At 45.4% G+C, this 18205-nt stretch overlaps 1 protein-coding gene across 4 annotated transcripts in view; it reads right to left on the bottom strand.

Annotated features, from left to right (window-relative positions):
• The window catches only part of GOLGA3 (golgin A3), a 41794-nt gene extending 23787 nt beyond the window's left edge, over window positions 1-18007 (bottom strand). Inside the window, exons 1-8 of one of the 4 annotated variants that reach the window (XM_072600797.1) lie at window positions 17886-17972; window positions 13339-13649; window positions 10199-10480; window positions 8346-8458; window positions 5645-6327; window positions 3269-3380; window positions 2032-2338; window positions 1290-1492 (exon numbers count right to left, since the gene is read on the bottom strand). In XM_072600797.1, the coding sequence (XP_072456898.1) occupies window positions 1290-1492; window positions 2032-2338; window positions 3269-3380; window positions 5645-6327; window positions 8346-8458; window positions 10199-10480; window positions 13339-13468 (1830 nt within the window). In that variant the 5' untranslated portion in view covers window positions 13469-13649; window positions 17886-17972. Of the gene's footprint in view, window positions 1-1289; window positions 1493-2031; window positions 2339-3268; window positions 3381-5644; window positions 6328-8345; window positions 8459-10198; window positions 10481-13338; window positions 13650-17885 lie in introns of all 4 variants that reach the window. The other 3 variants (XM_072600798.1, XM_072600799.1, XM_072600801.1) reach the window with 3 other exon arrangements.
• Window positions 18008-18205: the final 198 nt, after the last annotated feature.

The raw sequence follows: 18205 nt of genomic DNA, 5'->3' as shown, positions 1-18205 counted from the left end.
TCCCAGTATACTCTGCATCAGTAGTGCTGTGTCCAGTTTTAGGGGTAAGATCCAGAGCACTCACAGAAGAAGTAATCAGGCTGGTTCAGCATATGTCAGAGAAGAAGGAAACAAGGAGCTAGGGGTGATAATCCTGGAAAACAGAATAGCCTTGGAAGGTCGCATGACTGTTGCTTTCAAATATTTTAAGGCTTGTTATATAGAGTAGCCCTTAAAAGGTAGAGATTAACTAAGAAGTAAATTCACCTGCTCCAGGTCATGTTTAGAGGAAGGATTTAAATTGTGGTCCTCCCACTTCCCTGGCCATACTGCCTCCTGAAGTGTTAAAGCAGAGGCCAGGTGTAGGAATTTGGAAAAATGATAGTCTCTGAGGTGTCTTTCAATCTTTTTTAAGACTGAGTCTCTATGTCTGACCCAGAGAGCAAGGGCCGCTCCTGAGCCCACCTCCACAGCTGACTAACATAGAAGCTGTGCATTGTTCCATTTCTAGCCTGAACCATTTGCAGCCCAGCAGTCACCTGCTCCCAGGGGGACCCCAACTTTTGCCATATTTAGTAGAAATACTCAACTGCCAATCGGAACCCCCAGACTCAAGCTATGCCTCATCCTCAACCTCCTTAGCAGCAAGGACTCCAGGTGTATGTCACTGGGCCTGTCATCTTTTTTCAATACTGAAAAACTCTAACTCTATGGTCCTGGCCCAAGGCTCATGGATTCCAGTTTGAGAATGAATGCTCTGGTCCCAAATGTGGATCAAAAATGATACAGCACATAAAAGTATCTGAGTCCCATAAAGCACTGCAGAAAGCAAGACTGTTATGGCTCTTCCTAGTCTAGTGCTATGACCCACAAAGGGACTGTGCTTACTAAGCACAGGTGAGCAAAGAACCAAGCCTTCAAGACCAAAAACTACATTTTAGATGTAAATAAAAAGACCAGTTGTCTAAAAGACACAAACTATGGCTGGGGAATAACAGTAAGGAAACTCAAGAATTGCAGTTTAGGTCATTCCCTAGCAGAAAATTAAAATAGTATTGGAAAATGTAAATCGCTTGGTTCACTAATAGATCTAAGTAACTAATAAAAATCCAGCCTTCTTTGGAAAAAAATATAAACCTGAGAACCCTTCACAAGTTTGCTAATTCTTACCCCATGTGACATTAACCTGAAGACATGTGACTGGGAATGTGCACTACAATACCTGGGTAGAAACAGTTCAGAGTCATAAATGCTGGTGCATATATGGACACCATGAACAGCCAAGGTGGCTGGGCGGGGACAAGGCCTACCTGGATGTGAGCCATCTCACTCTGCAGCCTGACTCGGGCCTCCTGGGCCAAGGCCAGCTGCTGCTGATACCACTGCCGGACCTTCTGCAGTGACGTGATCTCGGTCTGGGAGGCCTGGAGCCTGCTCGTCAATGTGCTGCGCTCCAGCTGAACCTGCTGGAGTTGGCTCTGTAAGGCCGTCATCTGCTGCCGAAGGTCGTGCACTAAAAACAAAGCCCATGCCAAGCTCAATACCAGCTTTCTCACTTGAAGAGTCAGAATTCTAATAGTAAGTATTCCTTCTCAACAGAAGAACACATACAGAAGTGGACACCCCTATGTGGATACTACAGCATCTGTGTGAAAAGGCCAATAACATCCACCAATCACCAAAGAACACTGTGTGTTCTCTTTAACTGATGGCCATGGACCCTGCCCAGTGGCCTTGTGTGCCTCCACAGGAGGTCTACATAGTATACTTCGGCTTTGTTTGAGGGCCTTCCTCATATCCTAAGAGTCCCTAATGAGGTAAATTAGATAACACACTAGAAAAGGAAGACCATTTACTGACTAGCTGAGCACTGTTCTACACAGGCATGCCCACCATGAACAAGAGGCACTGAAGGCAGCCTGGTCCAGTAGACAGACTGCTGCTGGACTGGGAGACAGGAAGATTAAGGTTTGAATTCTGCCTCAGACTCTTAACTAGCTGTGTGACCTACGTGCATCTTTGCAGCCTCAGTGCCAGGCCCACAGCAGCTACCTGTGTTATCTTTGCTGAGGATGCTTTTTTGCATGTCCTCTACTTTTCCCATGAGTCTCTGGTATTGCTCCTCGGCCACCTGCAGGTCGTTGTTGGAGGAAGCCAGGCTGGCATTTTTTGCCTCAAGGGTGTTTTGCAAGTCAGTCATTGCCCGTTCCAGATCCCAGCAGGACTGCTTCAAAGTGTCTACTTCAGAACTCAGCGAGTCCTGTTTCTGCTGGCTGCTTCGGCTCTGCTCCACCTGGGCCTGAAGCTTGGTATCCAAGGCTGCAAGCTGGGCTTGCAGCTCGGTCTTCTCTTTAAGGGCCTGAAACATTTCCCAAACAATACAATATTACCTTCCCAGAAAAAAAGGATCACTTCTCATGAGTAGCACATCTAAATCAAGAGTGGTATTGTGAAAAGACATGCTGCCCAAAATGACTAGGAATTACAGATGACACATCTAAGAAACAAGTGAATTATGGAGTGGAATGTCACCTAGGACTATGACCTGGGACTTAGGAGACATCTGAACAGTCCTTTCAAATTTTTACCCTCAGCAAATGACTTGCCTTTGCTGGGCCTTGGGTTTCCTAATCAGTGGAATGGAGTTGAATGAGACTACAGAAGCCCAGAACCTCAGAGGCGGAAGGAAAGCCTCAAAGGCCATCTTGTCCAATCTGTGGCCAAAACCAGCGTCCCCCAGCAAGCATGCCTTGAAAGCAGGGAGAAACCTTTGTTCTTCCAAGGTAGCTCACTACACAATACATGAGGAAAGAGCCCAAATGTGCCACATTGCTAACGTCCATCAAACTACTGCGCCTCCTTAGCCTCCTTGGACCAAAGGGGCATTGCATTCACATTTTTCCCTATAAAAACAAAACAGGCAGCACTGCTACCATTACTTCTCTTTCTCAATACTCAGTAGGTATCAACTGTCTCTAAGGGTCTCACTCTTCAAAATTAATCTGTACTTACTGCATTCCTACAAGAGGTCTTAACTCCTTGAGGGCAGAGATTTTTTTTGGGGGGGGGGGTCTTTTGTTTCTCCAAGTCCCACTGGTAGGTGCTTTATGTCTGAAGGATGGAACACTACTGCATGCCCTGAGAGAAAGTGAGCCATGGTATAAACACAGTCCCAGGTTACTGACCAGTCTGTCTCCAGACCTTGTTAACTCCCCTGGGCTCATTGTACAGACTCGCTAAGTCACTGACAAATTGTTCTCTCATGAGCCCCAGTGGTGCAGCTCAGTACCTGACTGGCTTCAAGAGACAAAGCCTCCAGCTGCCCTTCCAGCCTCATCTTCTCTTTAAGAACCTGCAACATTTCATCATGAGTCCCAGCAATAGAGCTCTCCATGGATATGCTGAAAGGTAAGAGATGCTTTCAGAGGGAGCCAATTCAGTAAACATAAATGTTATTAAATGACAAGCTCAACAGTTATTAAGCACCAACTGTATACTCAGCTCTACACTATATGTCCCGTTGGTCCTCAGCCTCCTGGGGGTCGATGTGAGAACATGAGGTTTACACAAATAAGTAGGATACAAAACAATAATTAAGTGCAAACAAAAGGCCCTATGAGACCTAGAGATGGTGTGATACAAGCCACCTTAAAGGACCTTGGAGTCCAGTCAGTCATTAGCATCAGGAGGACTTGCATAGCTGGGCCTTAAAGCAGGGGTAGGATATTGAATAGCAGACCTCACTCAGCAGACAAGAGATAGCCACGGAAGGTTTTTAGGCAGATGAGAGGCATGCCCTGATCTGTGCACAAGAAGATAAATATGGCAGAGGGTGAATAGTGGTTTGGGGGCAGGAGAGAACAGAGGTCTGCTCAAAGGCCCCCACCATAATCTCAGTAGCTGATGATGGTGGCCCTGTTGGGGTGGTGGCTGCTGGAACAGCAAAGATAAGCTATTCTGGAGGCACGATAGAGCTTGAGCTACTCAGCAGACATTGGGGGGATGCTGCCTGCCTCTACCCCGAAGCCACACTGGCACAAAGTCTCTGACCCTTCAATGAGTAGGTCACCCTAGGGACAGCATGTAAAGGTGAATGTGTATTTAAAGACATAATCATATCTGATTTAATTTACATGTTGGAGAATACATAATTTCTCTCTCTACACTAGGATCTGCTATAAACAAAATATGGGAGTGGAGACATAACAATGACTTCTGGAATTACTCTCTATCAAACCCTCTATTACAAAGGAAAGAGTCTGAAAGTCTGAGAAATAAGTCAAAGGACAAAGCAAGTTTTGTTTTCCCTCTGCTTGGATCCTCTAGTAAGTCTCTCATATCCTACTGCACACAGTTAGACACCTGCAAGAAAGAGCCCACCATTGCCAAGTAACTAACTTGTGGCTTATGCTGTAAATACATCAGTGCTAAAAAGGAGATTCTGAAAGAAGCCCCCCCCCACCCACCCACCCAGATCCAGCCCAATCCCACTCAGCCAGGAGGTGGAGGGAGGATCTGGGGCTGAGGCCCAGCTATGGGGTAACCCTGAACAAGTTGTCACTTCACTCTCTGGGTCTGGGTTTCCTCTTCTTTCACATGAAGAAGCTGGACAAACTCGCTTTGGCCCATTCCAGGCTGTGGACAGCCCGCACCCTCCCATCCTAACCAAAGAAACATGCATCAAGTATGTGATACACACAGAGTGTGCCAGACACCAGCTTTAATCTAAGCTGTGACCCTATGCAAGCCTCCTCACCTCTTAGGAGTCTTACTTTTGTAGTCTGTAAAATGGAACTAATACTATAACCCTTAGCTCTATGGGTTCCTGTGGGGAAAGTGCTTCATAAATAATAAATGCTTTTCCTTAGGCTCTGCAAGGTTGACTACAGGAATGTGAGCTACTGTCGGTATTGAGGGAAATACTGAGAGAATTGAGAAAGGAGGCTTTCTTTGCTCTCTAGGAGGGAGAGTCTAATAAGGGATAGAAGACAGGCTTAAACATTTTTTAAATACCAACTAAGGCTTGGGAAATGGCAAGTTGTTGAGTTGAAGACAGAAAATGCATTACTTAGGACCATGTCAAACAGTGCTACCAAGGTTAGGCTGTAAGGCCTTGAACAACCAGCCAGGGAACCTGGACTTGGCTCCAATGGCCATTAGGAGCCAACACAAGGCAATGCAGGGGCACAACAGGCTATGGAGTTAAGGCATGAAAAACAAGGGGAGATCCAATGCTTCTGAAGACAGGGGGAGAGGGGGGTACAGCACTGACTGGGGACTCAAAAGATCCGAGTTCAAATCCTACCTCTACTTACAATCTGCAGGACCTTGCCAATGACATACCTCTCTACACCCCAGCGTCCTCCCATGTAAAATCTGGGGACTGGATCAAATTATCTCTAACACTCCTTTTGAGATCTAGATCCTGTGATCCAAGAAAATGCTTGTTTGCACTTCCTTTGAAAAAGTACCAAAGCACTGACAGAGTCTACTGAGGAACTGCCGAAAAACTCGACATTAGCCCCCCTCAGATGCTGAGGAGCCTCTGCTTTGTCTTTGTTCCCCTGCTGCATAGCTCAGTGACTAGCACAAGCTTGCACAAGTGGACACAGCCTCCAAGGAGGAAAAGGCTACTGCATGGGCTGGGACCTCCATGAGTCCTTACCTGCTGGAAATGCTATCTCTGCGACTCTGCACATCCCCATTGATATCTGGTTCTGGGGCATGGTGCTCAGCTGCAGCAGCCTGGAGGACATCTCTAATGGAAGGAAACTGGCCCACTGCCTCAGAACTAATCTCCTGTCCATTGACCAGGTAGGAAGCTACCTGCCTATCCACTGTGCTCAACACTCCATATGCTCCTCTGCCAGAGACACTGCTGTAAGATGAGCTGTCACTGTCATTGCCGTCCAGTTTCATGCCGCCTTCGCTTCCATCCAGTTCAGAGACGCTGTCTCCTGCCACTGAAGAACGCTCCAGTCGGTCATCTGTTTCAGGAGTTAAGCTGATTTCAGATACCACTGATGTCAAACTGCTTCTGTTCTGATGCAGGGAGCCCCTGGCAGAGTCAGAAGCCAGAAAGTTTCCACTAGCAATTCCAGGCTCTGAATCTTCAGTTCTATAATCTGCCAGAGACCGGATTTTGCTTGATTTGGAACTCTTTTTCTCCTTTGGATGTGCTGGAAGTCCTAAACTGCCTACTTTAGGTCCCCGGGGGACACTGGTCCGGAGGAAGGAATACTCTTTTGTCATTGCTACTGGGCTGGCTCTGGGTAAGATTTCTGGGTTCCACATGAGCTCTGGGTCCAGGGTGCTGGTAGGTCGGTTTCTGGATGCAGGCTGATTAGACTGAAAAAGACAAAAACAAACAGTATGTTGAAGGTTAAAAGCCACAGTGTGTGATTTACTTCCTACTCCCTTCACCTTCAGTGAAGCAAAACTACCAAGGGCTGTGATTCGGCCTGTGTGTGTGAGAGAGAGGGGAGGGCAAGAGGGCTTCTCTCCACCATCCCAGACCACACTCTCTCACTGCCCCAAACCTCAGCAGACCTCCTTCAGGAGCCACTGTAGCTAAAAATAGTTCACCATTTGTAGCCAGCCTCTGGGCACTTGACAAAGATGGTGGGGACAGAGAACTAAAGCTCAGACTAAGCCAAGAATGGGGTTGGAGAAGAATGACTAGAAAACGGACAAGCTGGAGGCCAACGATGGACCAGCACGGCTGCTGGGGCAAACAGTGAGAAGAACAAAGTGGAGGAAAAGCAGAGCTGCTCAGCTCCTATGAGAGAAGACACGGCTCTTTGACCCAGAAATACCACTTCTAGGGCTGTAGCCCAAAGAGATCATAAAAATGGGGAAAGGATGCACACATACAAAAATATTTATAGTAGCTCTCTTTGTAGTTGCCAAGAACTGAAAATCAAAGGAATGTGCATCCACTGGGGAATGGCTGAACAAGCTGTGGTATGTGAATGTAAAGAAATACTGTTGTGCTATAAGAAATGATGAACAAGCAAACTTCAGAAAACCCTGGAAAGACTCATATGAACTGATGCTGAGCAAAGTGAGCTGAACCAGGAGAATGTTGTTCACAGAAACAGCCACAGTGTGCAATGACTGATTTTGACAGACTTCTCAGCAACGCGAGGACCTAAGACAATTCCAAAGGACTCATGATGGTAAAGGCCATCCACATCCAGAGAAAGAACTATGGAGTCGGAATGCAGAACGAAGCAGACTCTTTTCTTTCTCATGGTTTCTCCCATCTGTTATAATTCTTGTATGCAACATGACTAATGTGAAAATGTGTTAAACAGAAATGTATGTGTAGAGCCTATATCAGATTGCATGCCATCATGGGAAGGGAAGGGGAGAAAACTTAAAACTCATAGAAGTGAATGCTGAAAACTAAAAAAGAGAGAGAGAGAGAGAGAAGACATAGTATGTGGGCCTCTGACCAGCCCTCCAGGATTTCTGCTCATTAGTCCAGAATGAAGTTCCCAGAACCACAGAAAATTCTTCCAAAAAGGTCAGAGAATAGGGGCTTCAACACCTGGACAGGCCACTGAGCCTACGTGCTTCCTAGCAGGACAGACAGCATCAGTAAGAGGAGGGTTTCCGAGTGCCTGGAAGGGAAAGAAGGACTCACTGAGAGTCAGCAGGTGACTGGCAGGCTCAGTCAAGTATTAGGCACATCTTTTCATGACAGCCTTAGGAGACAGATGGGAGGTCATGATGATGGGGTAAGATCCAGCTAAATGACCCAAAGAAGAGTTATTAGGGAGTCACTGTCAACCTGGAGGGTGGTCTCTGGAATCTGGAGTCCCTGGCCCAGTATTATTTCAAATTTTACCAATGACTTGGCATATATTTTATCAAGAGACAGCACATTTATCAAATCTGCAGATGACATGAAACTGGAGAGCAACAGCAACCAAAGGGATGAAAGAACTGGGATCGAAAAAGATCATAACAGGCTGAGAGGACAAGACATCAATAAGATGAAAGGTAAAAGAGATCAAAGTCCTCTCTTTAGGGCCAAACAACCAACGCACAAGCCAGGAAAAGGACAGCAAGACATGGTCTATGTGAAAAAACCTGGGAGTTTTAGAGGGCTTGACACACAGCCCAAAGGCCCGTGAGCTGAGGCAGCGAGGACAGATCTGGCGAGCATCGTGCTCAGCCGTGGGCTGCACTGGATGATGTGTGAGGCCCCTCCTCTCAAAGACTCTCTAGTTCTAGAAAGCAGCTGGCTATTCCTTCCTTCAGGCTTTCAGGGTTCTCGGCTCCTTTCTGCTCTTGCGTGTCCCAACCACACTTTCCACCAGCCCGCACTGTGAGAAGTGCATTGGTGACAATGTTCTTACTCTCTCTTGGTGTCTCTTCACTCGATACTGTCTGAGCTGTTCTTCAAGTCGCCTTCTAGCTTGCAGTCGTATCTGTTCCTCCTTTTCCAAGGGAAGCGAAGCTTCAGCTGAACCTAGAGGATATAAAAGTCTCCTTAAACCAAAGGCAGCATGTAAAACTCAGAGACCAAAAGAGGCAGAGAGGGAGCTTTGCTCTTCCACTTTTAGTCACCACCCGAGAATGAGTGAGGAAATGCAGTGACACTGAGCACAGCTGGCAAAATACACAAGGCAGAGCACATCAGTAACACAGCAATAATGATGAGGTTACTGAAACACTATTCACAAGAATAATAATAATAAATAAAATCAAGTTCAAAGTCCACAGTTTTTGCCCGTGGCCTGTTTCTGGACATTCTCTGACCCATTCTCCTTGCTTCAGGATTGCTACTTACAGGCTCCCAGCAGGCAACACAAGAATGTATGGTGGAACCACATAATTCTACTGCTACTAGTGAAACATGGAAAGAACTGTTATTTTACAGTCCTTTATTTTTTTTATATATCTTCAGGAATACTATTTAACTGATGGTTTATCTGAATCCCTGTAACAATGAGCTATGCTATGCAGTGGTTTATGTGGTATCCAATCAGCATTCATAAAAGCTCTGTGCATAAACTGGACAAAAGCACCTAAGAGAAGCACAAAATATTTAAGGGGTTGGGCTACAAACTGACAACTCAGAGCCAGATGCAGGTAACAGAAAAGGCAGCGTCTGGCTATAAGAGAAGGTCTGGAGGCCCAATTCTGCTTTTGTCTTAGTAGCCTGTGAATAATCCTGGGAATACCGTCATGTCAAATCCTAGGATGGCAGAAGGCAGAGAAACAATTCTCTGACAGCGTTAGTCTGCAGAGACAACAGTCTTCAGAAAAACCCCTGGCTTTTGTTGTTGTTGCGAGAAAAGGGACCAGGTCCTGTGGACGTGCCAAGGAAATGTGATTGTATCAAACCTGTGACTTTTCTTCTCATTTTAAAATCAGGGGATTCACTTTTGTGCAACACATTAGGAGGGCCCCACAAGTGGAAAACCCCTCCCCAAGAAGTAATACTGGAAAAAACTTACATTGTAGAAAAATACAAAGGGCCATTTTCAGATACTTTACAAAAAAATTTTTTTTTAAGATGGCAGAAGCGTGGGCCTGGGGACAGACACTTTTTATGCCTGTCTCAAGAACCAGCCTTATTCAGTATAGTGAGGCTCATCAACAGCCCCAGCAATGCACAGACTATTTTCTCATGCATATAAGATCTTTGATCTGTGCTGATGATGGTAGCGTTCATATCAACCACAGCACAGATCCCTGAAATCTTGAAGTGATACTAGTGAAGATTTTAATCAATCCCTGATAACCAAGGAGCCCCTAGAATTCATCTGTAAACTTTGACAGGCTATATAAGAGCTTTGGCAGGTAAGTTCAGCGGCAAATTTCTCTTGGGGTTAAATGCTTCCCACACATGAAAATACCCAAAGAATAATTTCCTAATCATTCTGTGGTGAGGCAAAGACCAGAGTGCTCGTGTGAATAGAAAACATGGTTCCTTCATAATATGTTGTATGATGTTCCTTTTCCCAAACAGATTCATTTTTATCTTCTATAGAATCAGGCTAATGTGGCAAACACAAAAACCCCACATAGTCAGCAATAAGCAAATATAGGATTAAAAAAAAGATTGTAAACCACAATCCTCACCCCCCCAGGTACCTTAATGAAAGTTAAAATACTTTCTCAGGTAGCATGTGAAGTCTTTGAAAAGAGTGAAAGCTTTATGCAGCAGAGGAGAGAAGGGGCACTACAGTAAACAGATGCTTACACAAATGAGTTTCTTGCATAGGAAGACTGAGTTTGAGAGACTGCAAAGCTTCTTTTCTAAGAACTACGCCCTCAGCACTAGATCCCTGAGAGTTCCTTAGGTTGTCATGGAAACCAGCCACACCTGGAGATGGTTCAGGACCAAATGGTCTGGTGGTGGAATCAAGAGACAATGGAGGATCAGGGAAATGGGTTGTGGGTCCATTCTGACAGACGTCCCCTTTGTTGGATTCCTCCATGTTTCCTTCTTCATTTGACACTTGGTTAACATTAACACTGGCACCTGGAAAAAAGAAAGCAACTTTGGGATACTGTGGGATTCTGGTGGGGAAATTCCCTCCACTCCCCCCCTCCATTTGATCATATTATTCATTAAACATTAACAGGAGGTGATTTAAAGCTGGATGGACACAAGCAGGTTCACATTTTGCTAATCTGCTCTTTAAAAATAAGAGTTCTATTCATTTAAGTAAATAAGGATAGTTAGAAATCCTACTAACTTTTCTCTGCTTTATAAAAGTAAATGGAAATGTAAAATGCAGTGCCTAAAGCAGACCCAGTGACAACTTGTATATCTGGTGCCTGAGAATGGGCCTCAGAGCTAGAGTCCCAACAGCTCCCTCTCACATGGCTGACCCCAGGACAGTCGAAGGCCAGCTCCTGAGCTACAGCAGGATTGTAACCCTGTGCTACCAGAGGGTCAACCCAAACCAACAAAATCAGCAATTTCTGAAGCTTGGAAAACATATCTATAATCTTAGCCCATTGGCCTCTAAATAGATGCAGTATGTGTCTGATAGCCCCTTATTCCTGATAAAATGTTTGATTTTTTGTTTTGTTTTTGGTCACTGTCACTACTCAATAACCTCCCCCTCCAAATGCAATCAAGCAAAACAAATCAATCCATTCAATTCACTTTTAAATTATGAGCATTATCCCCATTTTAGCAAAGAAATTCTATGATCCATGAAATACTGGTAAAGCCGAGACTAGGACCAAGGAGATCTGTCAACCAACCTACTTGATTTTTATCAACAGATGCAATCAATCAATCCATCAATCCATATATATTTAGAGTTGACCAGAGACTTAGCTCCTAACGACCTTGGAATCATAAATTTGGATCAGGAAGACACCTTGGCAGGTTGGTTTGCTCACTCAGTTAATAAATGAGGAAACAGAAACTTTGAGAGGTCAAGTAATTTGTCCAAGGTCTGTCTCCCTGTCTCTATGTCATACACATGCATGCATGCACACACATACATACACACACACACACACACACACACACACGCACACACACACAACAAAGCTGTTGGTTTGCTGTCCATTGAGCCAAGCTGATGAACCGCTAAACCAAACTTTTCCTAAAATATATGCCCTAAGTCAAAACAACAGCCTTACAGACTACTATTTTTGTACCTAGCAACTAGGGGTCGGCTAAGAATATATTTAAAGGATCACTTCTTGAATGGGTTGACTTTGAAATAAAAATTTATGTTGCTTTAAAAACAGAAACAGGTGCAAAGTACAAGAGAAATTTTTAAAAATTTAATCATTCATGAGAAAATCTTAACCAAGTCAGAAGGCAAAAATGTCTTTCAAAAAAGGGACTGTGCCCATCTATACAGATGAGTCTGTGACGTAAAGGCTACAAAGAAGAGCACGAGAGCTGATGGCTGAGTTTACGTGAAGTGAATTTCACTTCATTGTAGAAATCAACCTCTGCAAAGACCGAAGCCATGTTTTTAAGAGGCCGAGCAAGTGCACAGAACCAAACTATGTGATTCAGTGTTCATTATTGCTTTAGTACTTTTAACCCTGCTGATCTTTAGAGAAGCCGAGCCCAAGGATGTGTTTGCCTCAGAATCCTAAAAGGGATTTCAATCTCACACTCTGTGGGAAGAGGACTGGAGAATTCCAACTCAGGGAACCAAATAACTCCAAATTTCTACTCATCTGAGCTTCAAATTTCACTTTTGTAATCTGGTGGGATGATGCAATCAACAGCAGGCCTTCGTTATCTCTGAGAAAAACCTTCATATAGAGCAATCAACTGTCACCAAGACCTGCTTTACGTTTAAGCAACAACTATCCAAGCAGTTTAAAGGGCTTAAATGCCTTCTTACAAGAACTAGAAAAAGCATGTGTGTTTTGGTAAGGTGAAATTCTAACAATTCACACTCACACGGAGCTGTAAGGTTTGCAAAGCTCTTTCCTCACAACTAGCAGGCAGTGTCACTATTATCCTATTTTGCAGATGGGGTCACAGAGCTGATGAAGTGGCTGAGGCAGAAAGCTCAGTTTATTGTTTTGTGACATTTGGTATATCAGTACGCTTCAATTCTCTAAAGGTAAAATACAAAGACAGACAATGCCTCGGCAGGATTAATCTTATCCTCCTCTACGATAAATTCCATAAAGAATGGTGAGTCAATCAAATTTTGTCATTTGAAAATAGAGACGAATTTGGTAGCCAAGTTAACAAAATCACAATGGCAAATTAAAAAACAAAAAGTACTTCCAGCTAATTTCAGTCTAACACAAATCTCCATTCTGTGGCTGCAATGTGGTCACACGGCACTTCTACTTTTCTTAGATACACATCCACAGAGTCAGGGCATCATAAGGAAAAACATAGTAAATCAACACTGCTGGCTGGCAGTTGACACTCAATACTCCAGGAACTACCAATTCTTGGTGGTTCATATTCTACTTGATATGCATTATGACATTTAAATATAGCATCAAACAAGAAAAATAGCCAATAAGATTCCTGAAAACTGTGAAATTTTAAAGTGAGAGGGACTCAAGCTATTCTCCCTCCTCCCCTAAGACCTCCCGAATGAGAAGTTTTAAATAAACAATCAAGAGTGATGTGACTGCCTGATTTCATCACTTGGAGAACCAAAGGATTCTCAGAATGTTTACTCCTCCGAATTTCAATTTTTGCTTTCATGAAACAGTAAAACATTACAATAAACAATAAAATTACTTCATCTCTAGAGATAAGCCTTACTACAAAACAACAGGACTCTATTACTGTCACCAGAAACAACTCTGTATTTAAGTAACAATTATCCAAACCGTTCAGTAATAACATTAGCTGACCCAGACAGCACTTCACCACCAAAGACTTACGGTGAATTTTCCCACTATCGGCCTGATTCATTTTGTTTGTGTGAGTCACAAAGGTCCCAGAGTGGTCGGGGATGCCATTGCTAGATCTGCTTTCGAGTAGGCCACCTTGCTCACTGGGGGAAGAGTCCATGGCAGCTGTGAGCCCAGATGGTGGTGGTGCCGACAGGAGCTTATGAATGAGCCAATGGTGAGTCCTGCTTTTCCCCCTCCATCAGCAAGTCAAAATCCATTCAGAAACACAGAGCTAAGGTTTCCATTTGCTGGCTGGTGTCGGTCACAAGCTGAGAACCCAGGAAGTGATAAGAGGCAGCCTGTAACCAAACATGCACTCTCAGAAAAACATTTAGCATTTCCAAGCTGGATGCATGATTAAGCCCTTCCTGCATATGTGAGACACTGTGCTAGGCAGCAGGAATACAAAAATGAAAATTGGCAATAGCTTGCCCTCAAGGAGCTAAGACTCAATAAGGGATGAACCATAAACACAAATGATATGATCCAAGGTAAGAGTAAAGAGCTGAAATTGTCTGAAGCACTTTATCATCGAGTAGGTGAGGTCCATTATGTCATCTGATCCCCCATAATGGCCTTTGGAGGTAGTTTAGTACCGACATCATGGATTTCCATTTTACAGATGAGGAAACTGAAGCTCTTTGAGGTTAAGTGACTTGCCCCAATCACAAAGCACAATACAGGGATGGAGACAACTCTAGTTTGATGAGAACACAGAAGGGGTTAAGGGGAAACTGATGGGCTAAGGCTGGGCAAGGGCCCATATGGTAGGGCCTTGAATACCAGGCCCAAGTTTAAGTTCAGACAGAGAAGGGGGAGTCACTTTAGATTTTTAGGCAGCAGAGTAACAAGGTCACAGAAGAGCATTAGTTGCCTTACCTGGCCCATGGGGTGAAAGAAGTACAGAGGGATAGTGTAGAGAAATCAGGAAAAAGAGGAGGGCGCAGTGGGGACAGGGACAAAGGGCCTGAAGCCTGGGCCCCTTTCAAGTAGAAATAAAAGGGCTGGGCAAGGGAAGGGCTGGCAAGAAGAACACTTTCAAAATTAACAGTTGGGTTTCCTTGGTCTACCTTTCAGATGTATATTTCCCACAAAAAGGGGGCAGGAACAGCTTTCTAAGAGATGAGCCAAACTTAAGCTACACAGACAAGCTGCTTGGCATTTTTATATGTGAAGATGGACAGCCAGAACATTACTAAACTTTTCTAACTGATTTTCTTCTTCCTTTGCAAAGGACAAAAGATTACAAGAATGTTACATTTAATATCATTTCTACTACAAAACACTGATATTAAGCCTGTAAAAAAACCTATTAAATAAGTTTCATTTCCATTTCACAAAGAACAAAGAAATAGAATATAGGAATTATTAACTTGCCCATAAGCAACATCCTTTATATTAACAATGATGACAGCTTACATTTAAAAATGAGCTTATTATTTTTCCTCAATCTCCTGTTACTCCTGACTTAAATATTACATGCCAGTCAGTGGCACCAAAATTCATTCAGTTTTCTGGGTTCAGAATCTTGGTGTCTCTGACCCTTCTCTCATCCTCAACCTCTCCTTTCCAGTTGTGTCTGACTCTTTGTGACCCTGTGGACCACTGTCCATGAAATTTTCTTGTCAAAGATACTGGTGTGATTTGCCATTTCTTTCTCCAGTGGATTAAGAGAAGCAAGAGGGTAAGTGTCTTGTCCAGAGTCACACAGCTAGTAAATGTCTGAGGCGGCTTTAAACTCGGGTCTTTCTGACATCCTCTGAACTACCTAGCCACCCCTAGCAGTGTCTAGTTAGCAAATTCTAAAGACAAAAAATCTCTTGCATCTGTATCATCTTCCCTATCCCACTAGGACTAGTGTAGCAAAAATTTCCATCACCACTGACTTAGAACTAGTGTTAATAGCTTCCTAGTAAGTCTTCCCAGATCCAACATATCCTCACTAGCACTGCCAGGCATAATTAATTGCCTTCCTCATATACCCAATAGTGTCCTATTGCTTGAGGGACTGCCTAATATTCAAGGCCCTCTTCCCCAGTCTTATCTCAGACTATCACTCTCTGTGGACTCTCTGTTCTAGCCAAACAGACTTGTTCGCTGGCCCTCATATACAGCCTGCACTTTCAGGCTTCCGTACTCTCTGCCTGGACCAGACACCCCTGATATCTTTCCCCCAATACCGACACCCAGCCTGTCAATTTCCTGCTTTGATTCAAATGTCATTTCCTCCAGTCAGTCTTCTCTGGAGCGTTCCCTCCAGCCCCCAATCAGCATTTACTAAGAACATCTTTGTTTATCCTTTGGGCCTGTCACGAATTTATTGCTTATTCTTTTGTATTATTTACTTGCATCACTGCTCCCTACTAGCTCTGCACCGTATCTCCCTAGATACAGCAAACACACAGTAGGTGCACTTTTAAATGTTTACCAATTGAACTTATAGATTGAATTTATAGAGCTTTTCAAAGCTACAAAGTGTTCTCACACTCCCACAATGGTCAAGTGCTTTGAATTATTTTTTTCCAGCAAAGGTAACTGACACTGTCTTTTAATATTTTAATATATTTTAATAATTTTAGAAATGGATGGCCAAGATTAAAATAGAGTACACCTTTTTTTTTCTGCAAACCTAACTGGCCCATAAGGTGATGACACTTGACTAGCCTTATAGTTTAACCCCATGCCCCCATCCCAAGACAAACTAAATTCAGAGCTGCTACCTGCATCAGAAATCCTTGGTGATCATGTAAAGGCCTAAAACATTCCCAATGGACTCTTGAGGCAAAATGCCTTCCAATCCAGAGAAAAGAACTATGGAAATGGATTGCAGAATGAAGCAGACTATTTTCTCTTCTGTTATGTTCTGTTTTGGTTTTTCCCATTCTTTTTAATTCTTCTATGCAACATGAAAATGTGTTTAATAAGAATGTATGTGTAGAACCCATATAAGATTACACGCCATCTCAGGGAGGGAGGGGGAGAAAATCTAAAGCTTATAGAAGTTACTGTAGAAAACTGAAAACAAATTAATTTTTAAAAGTTTTTAAAAAAAAGAAATACTTGGTGATAGTAGTGGTGGTGGTGGTAGTAGAATGGACCATTTTTAAATGCAGAAGCACTATGTGCAACCGGAAATTTTTTCCTCATCTATTTGTCTGGAAGAATCACAATGTAAATTCAGTCTCTGGGTTAAGAAATCCACGGTTGCTTGCTTAAATTTAATTCATTACTTGTCCAAGTTCCGGTTGGCAATCTGCACAAAACTGAATGAACAAGATGAACCTGAAAAAGGCCAATGTTTGATGAGGCAGTTCCATTAATTAGGCATAGATCCTTAAATACTACTCTGCAGCCAAGCTGAAAACAGTCATCACAGTTGTTCAACCCGTGGCCAACAAACAACATGAAATACAAATCATGATTTATCTTATGGAAGTCAAGAGCCATCAGTGAAAACCAGAAATCTGATGGTAACCTAATATAAAGTAATAGCAGAAACAGCTACTTAGCTGGGATCAACCTCTCCCAGGAAACTGTCACACACCCCCCCCCCAGAAGAACATGGCACCCCTGGAGGTCAAGGGTCCTCAGCCTCCAGCACAGTGCCCAGCCCAGGGCGGACACTCCATAAAGGCTTCCAGGACTGGACTGGGTGGGGTTTCCTTCCAAGACAAGGAGAACGAATTTCTCCTCTCTTTCTGAATTCAGCGACTTACATGTCCAGCTGGCTCCTCCTGGAACACGCCACTGGAGACCCCTCCCAACGCGGAGAAACGGGGTGGAACCCTGACCCTAGGAAGTCTCGAGTCCCACGGCCTGGGGGCCACCAGGTCCTGTCCGCCCCCCGATCCTCAGGGAGGGCTCCCTGGCCCTCCCTCCAGGGCTGGGTGGACTTGGAGGCCACCCTTGGTCACACTCTCCCCAGGTAAACAAACACTTCGGGCCGGAGGCAGGGATGGTGACAGCGCTGTCGGAGGAGGGAGGACCCCCCACCCCAGCCCCGGCAGCCTCAGCAAACGCGCAGGGTCTGAGTTCGAACGCAGCCACCCGGGGGGGAGTGGCAATGCAGCCTCGGATACCTGGGAGTTGGGTGACCTTGGGCAAGTGCCTGGAGCGCGGCCTGCCTCAGTTTCCTCGTTTGTAAAATGGAGACGGTCCCGGCCTCCCCCTCCCAAGGTGTGGGGAGGACCCGACGAGATACCCTCCGTCACGTGCTCTGTGAGAGCCGGTTCCTGGGGTCATCCCCACCCCCCACCCTCCCCAGGGCGGGGAAGCTGAGTCCCGGGGCCGGCCGCCGGGCTGGAGGTGGCAGGCCCGGGATTCCAGTGCTCGGCTCGGCTACCGCGCCGAGGGCCTCGGGCCTCAGTTTCCTCCTCGGTGGCCGGAGGCCCCGGGCCCCTCAGCTCTAACCCCGCGGCTGCCCCAGAGCCGGAGGCCGCAGCGGCAGGAGCTGGGCCCGACCGGCTGGGGGACTCTCCTCCCTCCCGGGGCGGCGCACGGCGGCTCGAGCCCCTGGGCCCCGCCGCTCTCCTCACCCCGGCGGCGGCGACGGTGGCGGCTCCTGCGGCTCCTCCGGCCGAGACGTGGCTCTGCCGCGGGCGGGGCGGGGAGGGGCGGGCCGGTGTGGCAGGTTTCCGCGTCCCCCCGGAAGCGTTCCTCCCCGCTCCGAGCCCCGCCTCCCCCAGGGGTGAAAGGTCCCGGAGCTGGAGGCTCTCTAAGGGCCGGGCCCCAGCGGCACTGAGAGCGTGGCGGAGCGTGTTTCCTGGGGGCGCTCTAAGGAACAGCACGACTTCCGCTCTCTTCGGAAGGCCAACGAGAGCCGGGCACCCGCCCTCCTGGAACCCAAACAGGAAGA

This window comes from Notamacropus eugenii, chromosome 4 (genome assembly GCF_028372415.1).
Source record: "Notamacropus eugenii isolate mMacEug1 chromosome 4, mMacEug1.pri_v2, whole genome shotgun sequence".
NCBI classification, from domain to species: Eukaryota; Metazoa; Chordata; class Mammalia; order Diprotodontia; family Macropodidae; genus Notamacropus; species Notamacropus eugenii.
The sequence above is the reverse complement of the archived record's forward strand: the minus strand, read 5'-3'. Positions and strand labels throughout refer to the sequence as shown.